Genomic DNA, 18,215 nt, shown 5'->3' on the forward strand with positions numbered 1-18,215 from the left:
AGAGAGCCACTTTGGCCAAGTGGTTAAGGCACCAGGCTAGAAAGTGAGAGACTGTGAGTTCTAGTCCCAACTTAATCATGAAAGCCGGCTGGGTGACCTTGGACTAATCACCAGGAGATAGTGATTTCCAGTTCTGCCTTAGCCATGAAATCCAACTAGGTGACTAAGGTCAATCAGAACCCACCTCACAGGGTTGTTGTTGTGGGAAAAACAGAAGAAGGAAGGAGGGTTAGATAAAATTGTCGTCTTGAGTTATTTGTAAAAATAATAAAAACTGGATACTAATAAATAAAATAAATCAGCGTTTTATAACTGGTTATTTATTTATTTATTAGAATTTATCAAACAAAAATGAGAACAAGAATAAAAGAATAAAAATACAGTGATAGGGACGATGGGAACATAAATGCACTTATGCACACCCGCCCCCGCCCCTACTAACTACAATGTCCCATAAGAGAGACTTAATCTTATGTGGCAATGATTTTGTAAGAATGCCCACATATTTCTAATATGCCCACTGGCTGTAAAATGTCTCAAACTCCTGCTCTGGTCAGTCAATTTCTAATTTTCATATACATTTTGACCAACTTGCTATGTGGCACCTTAATCTCTCTGAACCAAACCTGGGTTGAGTTTACAACTGCTTCAGGTTGAAAGATGGGATAAAACAATTAACTACTTTTTTTTAGTAGTCTTTGCTGCTGGATCACTCCACGACAGTATGGCATCAGCAGAGTTATTTCTGAACTGAGCTGAATAGAAGGAATTTCTGAGGGAAAAAAGATCCTTCCATCAACTATGAAAAATAATTTAGTAGAAAAGGTAAGTGATCCACCTCCATTTCTCATTTATCTCCTTTCTCTTGAAGATATCGGAAAGAGAGGAAACCACAATCTTTCCATCTCACCTTAAATCCCCCAAAATACAAAAAGAGATTTGCTTTCCTTTCTTCTGCTCCCAAAACTCTTTTCCCTCCCATGCCATGACATCTAAAAAGCATGCTCCAAAGAAGCAGAACTTATTAATTTTAAATCAAGATTAGGGTTATGATTACGAAGACCCTCCGAGCTTTGTTTGGCTGAAGGAAAGGATAAAAATACAAGAGTAAATAAAAGATTTATCTTCCCTTAGCACCCGTGTGCAGGTCATAAAGGAAATAAGTTTTTAGTTGAGAATGATGATTTAAAAAAAAAAAAAACCCACCAGGAAGTGTTAAGCGTGATTTAACTTTCTGCTCGGGTTTGTTATTCCTTGTAATCCCAATCATGAAAAGGGAGCAAAAAATGCCTTTCCGAGGGCAGATAAATTTACAATACAATACAATACAATAGTAGAGTTGGAAGGGACCTTGGAGGTCTTCTAGTCCAACCCCCTGCCTAGGCAGGAAACCCTATACCGTTTCAGACAAATAGCTATCCAACATCTTCTTAAAGACTTCCAGTGTTTGCATTTAGCATGCAAAAAAAAAAAAAAAAAGAGGAAGATTTTTAAAGAGGACAATTTCAAGAATGCCAGGGCAAATGTTTATGGGCTTAAATTAGAGTTGTTGATTAAGCATTATCTGGGCCTACAAAAATTCTTTGGGTTGGTATGTTCATAGCAGAGTGATTGACAGTTGCCAGAGTCCAGCCAGCTCTGCAAATGCTTATGGCTCTGTAGGTGAGATTGATGCCTCCCTAGGGAAAAGAGAACTACAGGTAGTCCTCAACTTACAATGGTTCATTTAGTGACCGTTCAGAGTTACAACAGCACTGAAAAAAGTGACTTTTGACCATTTTTCACACTTATGACCACTGCAGCATCCCCATGGTCATGTGATTTACATTCGGCTGCTTGACAACTAACATTCATGATGGGGGAAATCAGATTCACTTAACAATCGTGTTACTGATTTAAGACCTGCAGTGATTCACTTAACAAATATGGCAAGAAAGGTTGTAAAATGGGGCAAAACTCACTTAACAAATTTCTCACTTAGCAACATAAATTTTGGACTCAATTGGGGTCGTAGGTTGAGGACTACCTGTGTGCAAGATGTTTCCAAAATGAGAGTGGATCGTCACTAAGTGAGGTCTACCCATCTGCATAACTGGAATGAATCCTGTCTTAGTTCTCCAAGTAGCAGTTACAACCAACCAACCAACCACATAGTTGCAAACGGATGATCTGTAGCTATAGGAGAAGAGAAGGAGAAGAGCTGGCAGGTGAGGGTCAAGTGTGTCATCAGCTTAGAGTCCTTAAGTTGCCACACATGATCCCAAGTCCAGCTCCCCTTGAATTCATTTGGCCCTTAGCTAACATCAATTCAGTGCTGACTGAGAGTTACTAGATTAAAGTCAGGTGTAAAAGACTATATATGTTAAGCTGAGAAGTTCAGAAGATTTATTGCTCAAACCTATATGCAACGATGTAGTCAACCCATGGTCAGCTCTAAATTGGCATGAGATAAAAATCAATGGAATTCAAGGGGGGAGGGGCTGGACTTGGACATCTTGTGACAACATATCGATTCTAAGCTGATGACATGTTTAATTCTCCCCCCCCCACCCCCACCCCCCAAGCTCTGCTGCTTGCTCTTCTCCTACAGTAGCAGCTATTCTAAAAACTCTGTTTCAAGGCAGTGGCACTCCCCAATGCACAGAGCTCTCCTCCTCTCCAAAACTGAACGTTGGCCTAAGTCATTAATGTGCAAAATATTCCCTGGGGCACTGCTGGGGGTCCTATGGTTGATGGAAGAGCAGCAAAGATGGTTTGACAATGCTATTGCAACATGAGTGTGACTTGCAGTACACGCACGTTCATCAACCTATCTCCCCCTCATCCTTTTTCCTCGGTCTTAGAAACTGATCAAAATGGGAAAATCATGTATCAAATTCAAGCCCCTATCCTCTAAGAAGAGGATAAAAATTATTTTGCAGGGGCAATGAAGACTAGAATTATACCTCCCAATCCTTAGCAATGCTCAGCAGAAATACTTCATGGGGGTAGATCCCACCTTGCATTTGTTTCCCACTTACTATTATGTCATTTGATAAATGCAATTTGCTTTCAGAATTAGTTTTTTTTTTAATATATGACATGTAATTTTTAAAAAAATATCAAAATATTTTCAAACAAGAGGAGAAAAAGGTAAAATTGTCAGAGGGTGTAAAGTTTATTAAATTATGAGATAGCCAAGCTGCTTATAAATGATGACATGGTGTAATATGTGTTGTTATTCATCTGAGGTTTTATCTACCTATTTTTAAGAATTGCTAAGGTCTAGATGGTTTTTACTGTATCCTGATATGTAAAACCATTGAATTCAAAGAGGGTGTACTTTCCTTTTCATTTGAGCATACTATACAACTTACTTACTTACTTAGAAAATCTGAATTTGGGGAAAAGAAGGATGAAGAAGCCAGTATGGTTAAAATACAGGCAAAAATAGAGATGATTAAAAACCTGAATAGTTGCAAAAAGTCCCCAGAGGTCTGGATATTTACTTTGGAGGACAGAATTATCTGGGGTAGCCCCCTACCCAGGAAGCCAACTACCCTCAAAAATACGAACAGTGTGTTCACCAGTAACTTTCAGAAAGCTGTTGGAAATTTAGCTGTATAAATAAGGTGCTGGAGATCCAGAGATGTGGTTAAGTAGGCATCTGCACATGTATGGAAAAAGTTGACTGTGGTTTAATGATATTTAAAGTTAGAGGATGGTTTAATTATGGTTTATTGAAATTTATTTACATTTTGCTGTACCTTATCCATTTCATTATTACTTTGAAAGCCCAACTAAAGTGGCAAAGATATAGTTGTAATCAGTCAAACAAATACATCCATGTTAAGGCAGCTCCCTGCAAGTAAATTTTCTCCTAAAGTATTTTAGGCATGTAAGCAGCCAGTACAGGTGGTCCTCAACTTATGACATGTCACTTAGCAACCATTCAAAGTTACGAAATAAAGGTACTTATGACTTGAGTGCAATGCTCCAATGGCCACAAACCCCTCCCTGTTATCAAATGACCACGATTTACAATACTTTTTGCCAGAAACTGCTTTTTATTACTGATTTTCTGCAAAGGAAATGCCTATAGTGAAAAATAGCTTCCCTTAACGACCACTGCATTCACTTAAGAACTACAACAAAAAAGGTCGTAAAAATCTGTCCCAGTCATTTAATGCTTAACGATTGTGGCAATTTATAACCCTAGTTGCAGGCTCAATTACGGTCACAAGTTGAGGACTACCTGTACAATGACCATGGAACATGAAAGGTTTTCTAGAGTTACCTGCTAAAGCTCCTCTATGAAGAAGATGAGCAGTTAGAAAGTTTGATAAATAAATAAAATTATGAAAATCAAAGTTCTTGTTCTTTTTCCGTCTTCAAACAAAAATTGACCAATCCGAAACTTTCTTCTACCATTAAGGAGTCTGTTTTGTTCCCAACTAACCTGAGACGCTTCCACTGTTTTAGAAGTAAACTAGGGATGGAAGTATTTCCTGACAACCTGTCTAAACTTGTTATCCTAAAATCTGAGCATTGACCTTCTTTTAGGACCACCCTTTATGCCACTATTAATCCTTTTCTTCATGGAAATATTCTGATGAGCTAAATTCTTAAAGCCTGAACAGAGTTTTCAGAAAGAGAAATTCAGCATTTCTTGAGGACTGAATTGTTGCAAAGTTCAACAAAGGTCATTTTCCTACCAGGGACTTCCAGTGTCTTCGTAGCAGCCATCACTGAAATAATATTATCTTCATCTCTGCTATTTTGGGAGTCTGGAAAATACTGTAGGCTGCTTGTGAAGAAATGACTTTAGAAATATTTGTCTTAGGACTCAAGAACTGGTAGTCCTTGACTTACAACCATTGATTTAGCGACCGTTTGAAGTTACAATGGCACTGACAAAAGTGATATATGATCAGTCCTCACACATACAACCCTTTGAGTATCCCCATGGCCATATGATCAAAATTCAGGTGCTTGGCAATCCACATGTAATTAAAGTGGTAGCATCCTGGAGTCATGAAATCACTTTGTGACTTTCCCATCTGGCTTCTGACTCGCAACGTCAGCGGGGAAAGCTGCCTTCGCTTAACAGTCGCATGAATCGCTTAACAACTGCACTTAATAACCATGGCAAAAAAGATTGTAAAATTGGGCACAAGTCACTTCATAACCACTTTGTTTAGCAACATTAGTTCTGTCCCAATTATAGTTCTAAGTTGAGGATCATATGGATGTTGAGAAGAGACTGGGGAGACAGGAACGAGGGACTACATTATTGGGGAATTAAGTTTTTTCTAATTATTATAGTCATGGGGATTTTGTTTTCCCAATGTAGTATGAAATTTGGTTTCTTACAATTCTAATTATGCCCAGTTATAAGCTTCCCTGTTTACTGGTGAAAAGATCTGTCTCCTTGCCAAGCCACAGAAGATTGTAAGAAAGACCTTACAAAGTCTCCACTGTAATATATGGGGTACTTTTGTCTCTCAAAGTCCAGTTCAGTTGCTGGAATTCTTGTAACCCTGTCCCTTTCTTCTGGATAAATCTTACTAAAGAGGAAAAAAACAAAAAGATGCTAGAGAGGAAGTAAACTTACATTTTTCTTCAAAACTACTTAAGGAAGGGGCTGCAATTGCAAACCATCGTGATTTCACATCCCTAATGTTCTTATACTAAAGAAAAGTTGCTGAATCATGAGATCATTCAAAGCTATATTTACATCCCGGTATCTAATTCCAGACTGAAAAGGCAAATTTACTTAGATGTCATCTTACGTAGAATTTGTAAACACCTAATGCCATGGGTTCATTTTACACCACCCTAAGGAAGGTTAAGCCATATTTAGCCAGCGATCTGTGCCCACCACTGCACTGCTGTACAATGACATCTGGAAAAGTAACCCGGTACTTACAGCCACAATGAGGAAATCAAGCCAGCACCAAGCATTGGTGAAGTACTTCTTAAAGCCGTAGGCCACCCATTTCAGAAGCATTTCCAAAACAAAGATGTAGGTAAAGATTTTATCAGCATATTCCAGCATGGTTTTGATGTTCTTCCTTTCGTCCAAGTAGATGTCTTCAAAAGCCTGGGAGACAAAGTGGCATATTAAAGCATTTCCCACAAATAACTGAGTTGGGAGGGACCCTGGAGGTCTTCTAGTCCAACCCCCTGCTCAAGCAGGAGACTCTATACCACTTCAGACCAATGGTTGTCCAATCTCTTTTGAAATCCTTCAGTGTTGGAGCACCCACCAACTACAAGAGGCAAATTGTTCCCCTGATTAATTCTTCTCCTTACTTCTAGGTTGGTTTTCTCCTTAATTCGTTTCCATCCATTACTTCTTGCCCTGCCTTTGGGGAATAGCTTGACTCCCTCTTCTTTGTGGCAGCCCCTGAGATATTGGAACACAGCTATCATATCTCCCCTAGTCTTTCTTTTCATCAAACTAGACATACCCAGTTCCTGCAACCGTTCTTTATATATTTTAGCCTCCAGTCCCTAATCATCTTTGTTGTTCTTCTCTGCACTCTTTCTACAGCTGGAAGGGAATTTGGAGGTCTTCTACTCCAACCCCTTACTCAAGCAGGGGATCAGTTTTCAGCCCCAATGTTGCATATATATTTTTGACCAACAACTGTTTTCCATTCTTACTCAGAGATCCTACTTGCCTACTGGTACCGGATTGTCTAAATCAGGGGTGTCCATCCTTAGCAACTTTAAGGCTTGTAGGCTTCAATCCCAGAATTCACCAGCCAGTCATTCTGGGAGTCAAAGTCCACAAGTCTTAAAGTTGACAAGATTGAACACTTCTGATCTAAACTGAGATATTTGGAATTCTTCAACTAAGGGAGAGAATTCAGGGTCTCTAATTAACAACTCATCCCCAAATAAAGGTTTTCCTAAAATGACATATTCATCCCTTTATGGACAACAAAAGACAATTATAAATCTTGAATCTTTCTTCAAAACCAGCAATGGGTAGTGTTTTCCATTATATCTAAGAGGAACCACATACTGAGATAATAACACAAATCACATGCATTTTTTTATAAAAAAGGGGAGGAAATTGTAGGTTTTATATTCACCAAAGCTCCACTGCTGAGAAGAATCATGAAAATGATGAATGTCTCAAACCAACTGTGTTCAACGATTTGATAGCAGGTTTTCCTCAGGCGCCACCAAACTTTGCCAGGGAATTTTGTGACATCCAGTGTACAGCATGGGAGAAGCTGGACACAAGCTAAACAACAACAAAAAAAGACAAAAAGACAGAAGAATCACTTTAATATTGAATTTAGTATTGGTGGTTCCATTTTAGAAGCATAATTGGTTTGCAATATAGCTAGTCCTCGACTTACGACCACAATTGAGTCCAAAATTCATTAAACGAGATATTTGTTAAGTGAATTTTGCCCCATTTTACATCCTTTCTTGCCACAGTTGTTAAGTGAATCACTGCAATTGTTAAGTTAGTGATACAGCTATTAAGTGAATCTGGCTTCCCTGTTGACTTTGCTTGTCGGAAGGTCGCAAAAGGGGACCAATTGACCCCAGGGCACTGAAACCGTCATCAACACAAATCAGTTTCCAAGCATCTAAATTTTGACTATGTGACCATGGGGATAATGCTAAGGTCATAAGTGTGAAAAATTACCGTAAGTCACTTTTTTCAGTGTCACTGTAATTTTGAATGGTCACTAAATGAACTGTTGTAAGTCAAGGGTAGTGAAATAGCTTTATTTATTTATTTAGCTTACATGCCACCCATCTCTCCTAGAGGCGAATCTAGGCAGCTTACATTCAATAAAAACAATGTGTAATCAAAAGATTAAAATAGCAAACAGTAACACTAACAAATGGTTTAACATTGACAAAGATGGGGAAGAAGGCAGCAAGTTGCAAAGAAGGGGGGAGGAAATAGAGGTCTTATCTTAGCCCATTAATCACCTCCAGAATGACACATCCCCATTGGGACCCCAGGCCAGGTGGCAGAGCCTGGTCTTCAGACCCTTCCAGAAGACCAAAAGATGGGTGCAGATCTCACCTAGAGTTCCAAAGGATGGGAGCCTCAGCAGAAAAGGCTCTTCCAAAATTCCTTGGCCAGTGGTGTCTGCAACTTGCCCCTTCTGCCAGTTCAGGTAAGGGGTTCCAGTCCCATTGGGTGAGATGGTTCCTCAGACACCTTGGATCCATGCCATCAAGTTAAGGACCAAGACCATGAATCGGATCCAAAAGCAAACCAACGTAGCTCATGCCACGGGGGTGTTGTGGGCCACTTTGGGGTCCCCCAGGAACTATGCAGGTAGTTCTCGAGTTAGGACCACAATTGAGCCCAACATTTCTGTTGCTAATCGAGACATTTGAATTTTGCCCCATCTTACGATCTCTCTTGCGACAGTTGTTAAGTGAATTGCAGTTGTTAAGTTAGTAACACGGTTATTAAGTGTCATTTCCCACTGACACTGCTTGTCAAAGATCATCAAAGGATCACATGACCCTCCCCAGGAGCCTGAAACTGCCATAAATATGAGCCAGTTGCCAAGCTTTCAAATTTTGATCACATGACCATGGAGATGCTGCAATGGTCGTGAGTGTGAAAAGTGGTCATGTCACTTTTTCTTCTGCTTGAGCACAGGTTGAACTAGTTCTCCTAGGTTCTGGGTTTTCTTGTTATTCTGTTGTTCATTTTTTCAGTATCCTTATAACATTGAACAGTCAGTAAAAGGTCTGTTGTAAGTCGAGGGCTACCTGTATATGTCCCTTTCTTTTTTAACGACATGCCTTAATTTTTTGGGTTTATTACTTCTTATTCCTTTTCTCTGCTCTGTGCAATGCTGATACCCAAAGGGGAGTAGAATGACAGGCATGTATGGGACTGAAGGACAGACTCCTTGAAGCATAGATGCCATAGGTATGTTTTGTTTGGCAGCTGGTTATGTGTGAACAAAGCAATTTTGAAATTGGGCGATGTGGCTGACAGGCTGTGCATCCTTGAGGTAAATCAACTATCCTGCCCCTTTGAAGATTGCTGATGAGAACTAATGCCAAATATTTGCAGACGTACTCAGGATAATTTAGAGAACTTCCAAGACCGTTCTTTCTCCAGGTATATTTTTTTCATACAGTTTCCATCACCCTATGAACAATGCAATGTCCAACACTTCTGAAATGTTCCCAGACTGATAATGCCAAGGTAAACAAATACATATATACCCTTACATGGAAATTTGAAGGGATGGTCCAAAAAAGGGCTGGACAAGAAATAATGGATGGAAGCTTATCAAAGAGAAAAGCAACCGAGAATTAAGAAGAAATTTCCTGACATTGGGAACAATTAATGAGTGGAACAACTTGCCTCCAGAAGTTGTGGCTGCTCCATCACTAGAGGCTTTTTTACAATACACTACAATAGCAGAGTTGGAAGGGACCTTGGAGGTCTTCTAGTCCAACCCCCTGCCTAGGCAGGAAACCCTATACTGTTCCAGACAAATGGCTATCCAACATCTTCTTAAAGACTTCCAGTGTTGGGGCATTCACAACTCCTGGAGGCAAGCTTTTTAAGAAGAGACTAGAGACAGCCACTTGTCTAAAACAGTATATTCTCCTGCTTGAGCAGGGGGCTGGACTAGAAGACCTCCAAGGTCCCTTCCAACTCTGTTATTCTGTATTCTGTATGCTACAACCACATAGGTGTCATGCATGTATTGTAAAAAAAAAAAAGAGGAAGGCTTCTCACATGTGATTGTCTTGACTTTTGTGACCCTCTGCGGACACCCTTATACACTCATTAACATAGGCTAACCAGTTCTCACATGTGATTGTCTTGACTTTTGTGACCCTCTGCGGACACCCTTATACACTCATTAACATAGGCTAACCAGTTTGGTTACAAATGGGGATTAGGAAATTAACTTTCAACATTAAATGGAAGCCGTGGAGCATGGAATCAAAATCTACCAAGCTTACCCATGGCTTTCAATTCAGCACCATTTAAACATTTTTCCATGGTCCACTTCAGAGACCGGAAGTAAGTCATAATGAAGGTTAATGGGGGGAAAACATTCCCAAAGAAGCCCGACTTTTGGAAGTAAGCAAGGGAAAAATGGATTTTTCTTCCAATCGATTTCTCGGAATCAGGTCTCGCCTACCTCCACCTTGCCAGTTGCACCACATTGTTTGGTCTCTGGAGATGACACTGCAGAACGTTGCCCTTAGCTTCGTTTTGGCCACCATATTTGGTGGTGCAAAGGTAAAACGTCAGACACATTTTAAAGGAAGGGACAATTCCCTTGGTACGCCTGTCAAGAATCATGATGCATCGTTGGGTTCTTCAGGCTAGTCTGGAGAGGTATAACACCTCTTCTTGAAGACTCCCACAAGCATTCTGGAGGCAAGCCATCCCACTGGTTCTGAGGAAACTTCTCAATTCTAGGTTGGATCCCTCTTTAATGGTCTTCCACCCGTTACGTCTTATCCTGCCCTCAAGTGCAGATGGGAATTTTAAATGGGAAATTTTGTTCTCTCAACCGCAGGGCCATTGATGGCTGCCCTCAGCAGTTGCCGTGCACTGCTAAGCCAACCCTTTGAATAACTTTGTGTAGTGTTTGTTGTTGTGGCAAGGGAGCGCTGGGGTTCCCATGACCGAGGAAGGGGACCTTGCTCTAAGGAAGGTGCTGTCTTCCTTAGAGCAAGAAGCGGTCTCAGACAACACCCATTCTACTTTCATTGCAATGGAAAAAATTAAGGGAAAATGAATGGGCAAATGAATCACAAAAATAGTCAGATAGGACCTAAATATTTGAAAAAAATATGTCACCTGCACCTCTCATGTGATATATGAGATTCCAGGTGATTTCTTCCAGTGATTTCAGGTAGTAACATAGGGAAGAAAAGTTCTATGGAATCAATAATTTGTTTAAGAACACATCAAATGTCCTACCATCATTTTTTGAAAATGGTCATCTAAGGCGGACCAGGGAAACTAAAACTGTCTCCTATGAAAGGATCCGTCTCCTATAAAATGATGCTTTAACTGAAATTCTTGAAGCTATTGAGTAATCTAATAGCAGAAATAGAAAAGCTCCGTGGTCAAATTCTTGCTACAGAATCAATCAGCAGAGACTAACCCTGGTTCAGCCACCAAACTGAAGTCACTGTAAGTAATTCATATTGCCCAGGAAATTGAAGGACTGGTTAAGTAATTTAGTACCTTTCCTAAGCAAGGTACTTAGTAATTACTGTAAGTGGTTTCCTTTTCTGAGCTGTGGTGGTGCAATGGTTAGAATGCAGTATTGCAGGCTAACTCACTGCTCACAGCCAGGAGTTTGATCCTGATGGCTTGGAGATTGAATCAGTCTTCCGTTCTTCCGAGGTCGGTAAAATGAGGACCAAGATTGTTGAGGGCAAAAGGCTAACATTATAAACTGCTTAGCAAGGGCTGTAAAGCACTATAAAGCAGTATATAAGCCTAAGTGCTATTGCTATGTGACTATGGGTTTTGAAGATAAGCATTTGGAAAGAAAACCTCCAGGAATTGCATGGATACAAGGAATGGCCCTGAGGAAAGGAGGAAGAGCTACTACCAATGTAAAAGTCAGGTAAAAGAAACTATTTATCTACAGGGCAGTACTGTAGAAAATGACTTACATAAGACTCTCTCTTTAATCTCAGAAAGGTAAAAGGCAGGACAGAGGAAGTGAATTCAGACTCGCAAGAGTCTGTTAAAATATCTTTGTAATAAAAATATTGGCCTGCATGACTTTGGTTTACCCTAAAGGGCTGACAGTTGCATATACCCAAAGATTCACTTCTGCTAGACAGGTACTCCCGGACTTACAACAGTTCATCTAGTGACTGTTCAAAGTTACAACAGCACTGGAAAGAGTTACTTATGACCATTTTCACAATTACGATCCTTGTAGCATCCTCGTGATCATGTGAAGAAAATGCAGGTGTTTGGCAACGGCTTCACACTTATGATGGCTGTTGTGTCCTAAGGTCATGTGACCCCCTTTTGCAGCCATTTGATCAACAAAGTCAATGGAGAAGCCAGATTCACTTAACAACAGGATCACTAACTTATCACCTGCCATGATTCACATAACAACGGTGGCAAGAAAGGTCTTAAAATGCGGGCAAAAGTCACATCTCAAAATGCCTCACTTAGCAACATAGACCTGGGCTCAATTGTGGTCATAGGTTTAGGACTACCTACATTTTGACATTTTCCATCAAGTACATTAATGTTCGGCTGCTTCATGGAAGCAAAACCTCAAAGAAAATGTCTCAGATCTCAGGGCCTCTCCCTGTCCTGTGGGGCTTCCGTTATCTCCTTCAATCATTTTTCACATCCTATCTCTGGCAGTTATCTCCAAGTAATCCCCTCGGAGCAGGCTTGTTCCCAAGTTAAATAATCCTTGGGGATGTGTATGCTTGCAGCTTTCTGACAGCTCATCACATCTTAGTCCCAACCTTGATTCTCCCATTTCCTGCTTCCACTCATAGCTCCCCAGGGAACAATCAGCTGCAATGGAACTTCATGCCTTTTGAGTAATTGCGTATATTAGAAGGAGAATTAACAGTATTTTTCTCCCCTCTCATCTTTGTATTTTATTGGCAAGTAGAAGTGGGCTTCCCCCAAATCTGCAATGCTTTAGTCTTAAAAAAACATAAATTGTCACATCGTTTTATGCAATCAGCTAAAGGTTACAGAAAATGGCTGCAGATCACCAGGTTGGGAGGAGAGGAACTGGTGGGGAAACATAGGTTTTATTGTCTAAAGAACATCTCCATTTTTCTGCAAGCAATCCTGTTAGGAGAATTAAGCAAGTTCAATAATAAAAATTAAAGAAAGAAAACATGGTGAGGAAAGAGGGTTAAATTTACTGCTAGCCTGCACTTAAAAGCAAGAGGGAAGAGAATAAATAATCCAGAAAATGTAGACTTAGGGAAACTGTCCATGTTATTATTATTTTTTTACCAAATTGGGGTGCCTCAACTAAGAAGTCCCTGCTGCCCATGGTAGCCACCCATAAAACCTATGAGAGAAGAGATTCCTTGGTGATCCCCTGCACTGAATTAGGTGAGGAGCAAGCAACAGACTGATTCAACGTAATCTCACTGGCAACAGGGGTTAAGGGATTGGACAGGATCTAGGAGACTTGGGTACAAGCTCTCCTTCAGTCATGGAAGCTATAGGAGTAACTTTAAGCCAGCTATTATCTCATTCATCTTCATATATCTCATAGTTTTGCTACTGTGGGGGGAAATTGATGGCCAGAATGCTACATATGCTACCTTCAGCTCTTGGGGAAAGGATAGGGGTATCCCACCTGTCTGTCTGTCTGTCTGTCATCTGTCTGTCTGTCTGTCTGTCTGTCTGTCTGTCTGTCTGTCTCCGTCCGTCCGTCCGGTCTGTCTGTCTGTCTGTCTGTCTGTCTATCTATCTATCTATCTATCTATCTATCTATCTATCTATCTATCTATCTATCTATCATCTATCTATCTATCTATCTATCTATCATCTATCTATCTATCTATCTATCTATCATCTTCTATCTATCTATCTATCATCTATCTATCATCTTCTATCTATCATCTATCTATCTATCATCTATCTATCTATCTATCTATCTATCTATCTATCTATCTATCTATCTATCTATCTATCCATCCTCTCTCTCTCTCTCTCTCTCTCTCTCTCTCTCTCTCTCTCTCTCTCTCTCTCTCTCTCTCTGCTTATCTGGGTGTTGACTGCTGGTGAGGAGGTGTTTTTATCTTTTGTTACCTTCTTATCTTTTTTATCTCTTTTGAGATGTTGTTTATCCCTGTGTGCCTGTTGATCGCTTATTTGTTTGAGTGCCAAGCTCCAGAACTTCTGTGACATTTTTGGACTTGGTTTGGTCTAGGATGTTCACAGTTTTCCAGCTGAAACTATGGTTAAGTCTATCCATGCATTGTGAAATTGAAAAGTTTCATCATGACTTTTTTCTGCCAGTTGGTGTTCATGTATAGCGCTCCATATGTCCTGCTGGCCATATGACCAGGGAAATGTCTTCCAACAGCACTGGCTCAATGGCCTTGAAACGGAGATGAGCACTGCCCCCCTCCCCCGAATCGGCAATGACTAGAGAAATAAAATCCTCAGGGACTTCTTTACTTTTTTTTTTAAGAGCACAAATGCTTATCTCGGTTTTGGTGCTGGAACTCTTGATTTGAAGCAGAATTTCAATGAATTTGAAATGTTTGAATGGGTCGTTCTCATATTTATTCTACCTGCTTCAATCCATTAAACGTTTAAGGAACATTTTTTTTCCACATTCCTGGGGTTTATTAGATTGCTTGGTACAGCAATTTTAAGAACTGTGAAGGGTAACTCATCCTGTTTTTAATCAGTAGGACTCAAAAACAGATAAATTGACATAGTCCTTGCTAAATTGAAATTTTACACATGAAACTCTGACTTTGTTATTATTGACAGGAGAGAATATTAATATAAATACACATTCTGATCAAACAAGCATTCATCTGGATGCAGAATTCTCACTCTGCAAATAAGGGAAGAGTTCGCCTAGAGGTAGTCCCTGACTTACAGCAGTTTATTTAGTGACTGCTCAAAATTACAACAACACTGAAAAAAGGTGACATGACTGCTCTTCACACTTACGACCATTGCAGTATCTTTATGGTCACATGATTAAAATTTAGATGCTTGGCAACTGGTTCATGTTAATGACGGCTGCAGTATCCTGGAATCCTGTGATCGCCTTTTGTGACTTTCAATACAATACAATAGTAGAGTTGGAAGGGACCTTGGAGGTCTTCTAGTCCAACCCCCTGCCTAGGCAGGAATCCCTATACCGTTTCAGACAAATAGCTATCCAACATCTTCTTAAAGACTTCCAGTGTTGGAGCATTCACAATTTCTGGAGGCAACTTCTGTTCCACTGATTAATTGTTCTAACTGTCAGGAAATTTCTCCTCAGTTCTAAGTTGCTTCTCTCCTTGATTAGTTTCCACCCATTGCTTCTTGTTCTACCCTCAGGTGCCTTGGAGAATAGTTTGACTCCCTCTTCTTTGTGGCAACCCCTGAGATATTGGAACACTGCTATCATGTCTCCCCTAGTCCTTCTTTCTCTTAAGCTAAACATACCCAGTTCCTGCAACCGTTCTTCATATGTTTTAGTCTCGAGTCCGCTAATCATCTTTGTTGCTCTTCTCTGCACTCTTTCTAGAGTCTCCACATCTTTTTTACATCGTGGCGACCAGAACTGAATGCAGTATTCCAAGTGTGGCCTTACCAAGGCATTATAAAGTGGTATTAACACTTTATAGTGGTATTTCTTACAAGCAAAGACAATGAAGAATCCAGATTCACGACGGTGCAACTAATTTAATAACTGCAGCGATTCACTTAAACAATCGTGGCAAGAAAGGCCATAAAATGGGGCAAAACTCACTTAACAAATATATTGCTTAACCATAGAAATTTTGGACACAATCATGGTCATAAGCCGAGGACTAGCTATTTTACAATGGTATTTATAGAGAGTTGTATTTTTTTCTGTACTCCAGAAACCCAACCCTCTCCTCCTTTCATTCAGTTTAGCCCAGGGGTGTCCAAACTTGGGAACTTTAAGACTTGTGGACTGCAACTCCCAGAATTCCCCAGCCAGCTGGGGAATTCTGGGAGTTGAAGTCCACAAGTCTTAAAGTTCCCAAGTTTGGACACCCCTGGTTTAGTCTATGCTATTCCATGGTACTCGAAGTCATGTTTTGATCAACCAAGATGCAAGCCCAGTCATAAACCAAGATTTACAAAACACAATAAGTGAGTTCCAACCACTGATGGAGCCAAACTGTGTGGCCCAGCATCATAAGTGGGGCCTGCCAGTGAAGATGTAGCGAAGAAATAAGGAAATCAACTCTTCAGAAGTTGTCATAATCTCTATCCATTGATTGCTGCTAATGGAAGATAATGGGAGCTGAGCTCCCACACCATCTGGAATGTCAGACTTGCTCAGTGTAAAAGAGTTTAGAGCTGGCCATGGGAATAGGGAAGGAATTTAATGAGTCCATTTCAGAAAAGGTTAGCAGAAACTCAAAATAATGTCATTTTAATTTTGTTTAGTATAAGATGGGACACAGAGGAACTTGCACAGGCTTTCGAGATTCCGCTATTCCATTTCATCACGATAAAAATAATAATCCTGGAATCCCTGCTTTTTGATCTAGCCTACTCTGAAGAGCTGATTCTCAACCTGGAAGAGGAAGATGGATTGGGACAGAATGAGAAGGGTGGAAGGGAATGATATAAAGAAGGACAGGAAAGGGAAGCATAAACAGAGACTGGTAAGAGACAGAGAAGCCAAAGAGAACTAAGGAGAAAGGAGTGTTGGTGAAGGAATACCTCCTTCCTTCCATCTCTCTGCTTTATGAGAATGTAATAATCTCCCAAGGATTCCAAGCAAAGAAGTCTTTTTGGGGGACAGAAGCTGAGCCTATATCCTATTCCATGGATCTATGACAGGGGTCAGCAACCTGCGGTTCTAGAGATATATGTGGCCCCTTTCATCCCTCTGCTGCGGCCCCCTGTCGCCATTTTGCACCACAATTTTGAGAGAAGCTTCTGATTTGCGGGGGAGGGGAGGAGAGCAGGGTGCGCCAGGAGGAGACTCTATGGCAAGGGGCGGGTTTTCCGGTCAGCTCCTCAATTGATAGGGCTTTCGGTTAGGCATGTGAGGGTTATTCTTTTCTAGGAAATACAGGAGAAACATCTGCAAACTTGCCAGCATATAAAGAAAGACTGTATCACTGAACTATGATCTAGAGCAGGGGTCCCCAAACTTGGCAATTTTAAGACTTGTGGACTTCAACTCCCAGAATTCAGCTCTGCTGCCTGGAGAATTCTGGGAATCGAAGTCCACAAGTCTTAAAGTTGCCTAATATGAAGACCTCTGATCTAGAGTCCTCTTTCCCTGGGTTACCTCACCAGGCTCAATTAAAATAAGCAGGGTTGTGTTTTTTTTTTGTTTTTTTTTTTTTTGCTGGGGCTCAGAGAATTTGGTTAGAGTTCTATTATAGCAATGCAAAGAGAAAGTCGCTAAACCAGAGGTCAATTTTCAGGCTATTCTTTAGCCAGTCAAATCAAGCAATCACTTCCTTTCATAGGTTGCAATTCCCGAGCTACACAGCCCTAACCCAAGCTGCCTTTGCACTCATGAATTGTTCCAGTCAAGAGGAGAACAGTTCATCCTTACTTTCTGGGAAGCAATCTTCAGGATCCAGCAATTCTTCTGCCAGTTCAGGCATCTGTTCCAGAAGCTCTGAGGGAATTGCCAAATCCACTGTACTTCCTTCTGACAGGCTGATTTCATCAAATTTCTAGAGAAGAAAGAAGAGCAGAGACTTCATCATTCAGTCTTATGGAAGTGCCTGTGATTAAAAAAAAGTCTGCCTTTGTTGCATGATTCAGTCACCTCTGGAAGGATAAAAACACAGGACATAGAATAACAGAGTTAGAAGGGACCTTGGAGGTCTTCTAGTCCAACCCCCTGCTCGAGCAGGAGATTTATACCATTCCAGACAAATGGCTGTCTCTTTTTGAAAGCCTTCAGTGATGGAGCACCCACAGCTTCTGGAGGCAACTTCTGCTCCATTGGTTGACTGGAAAGAAATTCACATGGCTGCTATGTGGGAAAGGGTGGTGCATGCAAACACATGAACAAAAAGCAAAATTATAGAGAAAAGCAACTCTATAAAAGTATTTTAAAACCACAGTGCTCAATTGTCTCTGGCATGTCATTTAACAACCATAGGAAGCCACTGGTAGAGGTCATTTGTCAGTTTGAAATGAAGCATCTTCCTAGAGAAGACAAGTGTGCTGCTAAAGTTATTTCAGAGAGACACAGTTGACAACCACAAGGGGAATGCAAGGTAAAATATGACGGGGAGAATAACCCAATGTACCTTTATTATCATTTAATTATTTTATTTGTATCCCCCCCCCCTTTATTATTTTTTCAAATAACTCAAGGCAGTGAATATATGCAACATACCTTCCTATAACAACAATCTTGTAAGGGGGTTTAGGATGAGAAAGACTGTTACCTATCTGGATTTCACACCTAAGGCAGGACTAGAACTTATCATCTCCTGGTGATTGGTCCAAAATCAACCAGCTGGCTTTCCTGCCTAAGGTGGGACTTGAACTCACTGCC

At 40.5% G+C, this 18,215-nt stretch overlaps 1 protein-coding gene across 1 annotated transcript in view; it reads right to left on the reverse strand.

Moving 5' to 3' along the window:
- The window catches only part of LOC309401147 (sodium channel protein type 5 subunit alpha-like), a 372,397-nt gene that overhangs the window by 51,313 nt on the left and 302,869 nt on the right, over positions 1-18,215 (reverse strand). Inside the window, 3 exon segments of the mRNA XM_081970165.1 lie at positions 5,909-6,082; positions 7,083-7,237; positions 17,256-17,379. Coding sequence (XP_081826291.1) covers positions 5,909-6,082; positions 7,083-7,237; positions 17,256-17,379 — 453 coding nt within the window.

Source organism: Natrix helvetica (assembly GCF_964273705.1).
Source record: "Natrix helvetica genome assembly, chromosome: Z".
NCBI lineage: Eukaryota > Metazoa > Chordata > Lepidosauria > Squamata > Natricidae > Natrix > Natrix helvetica.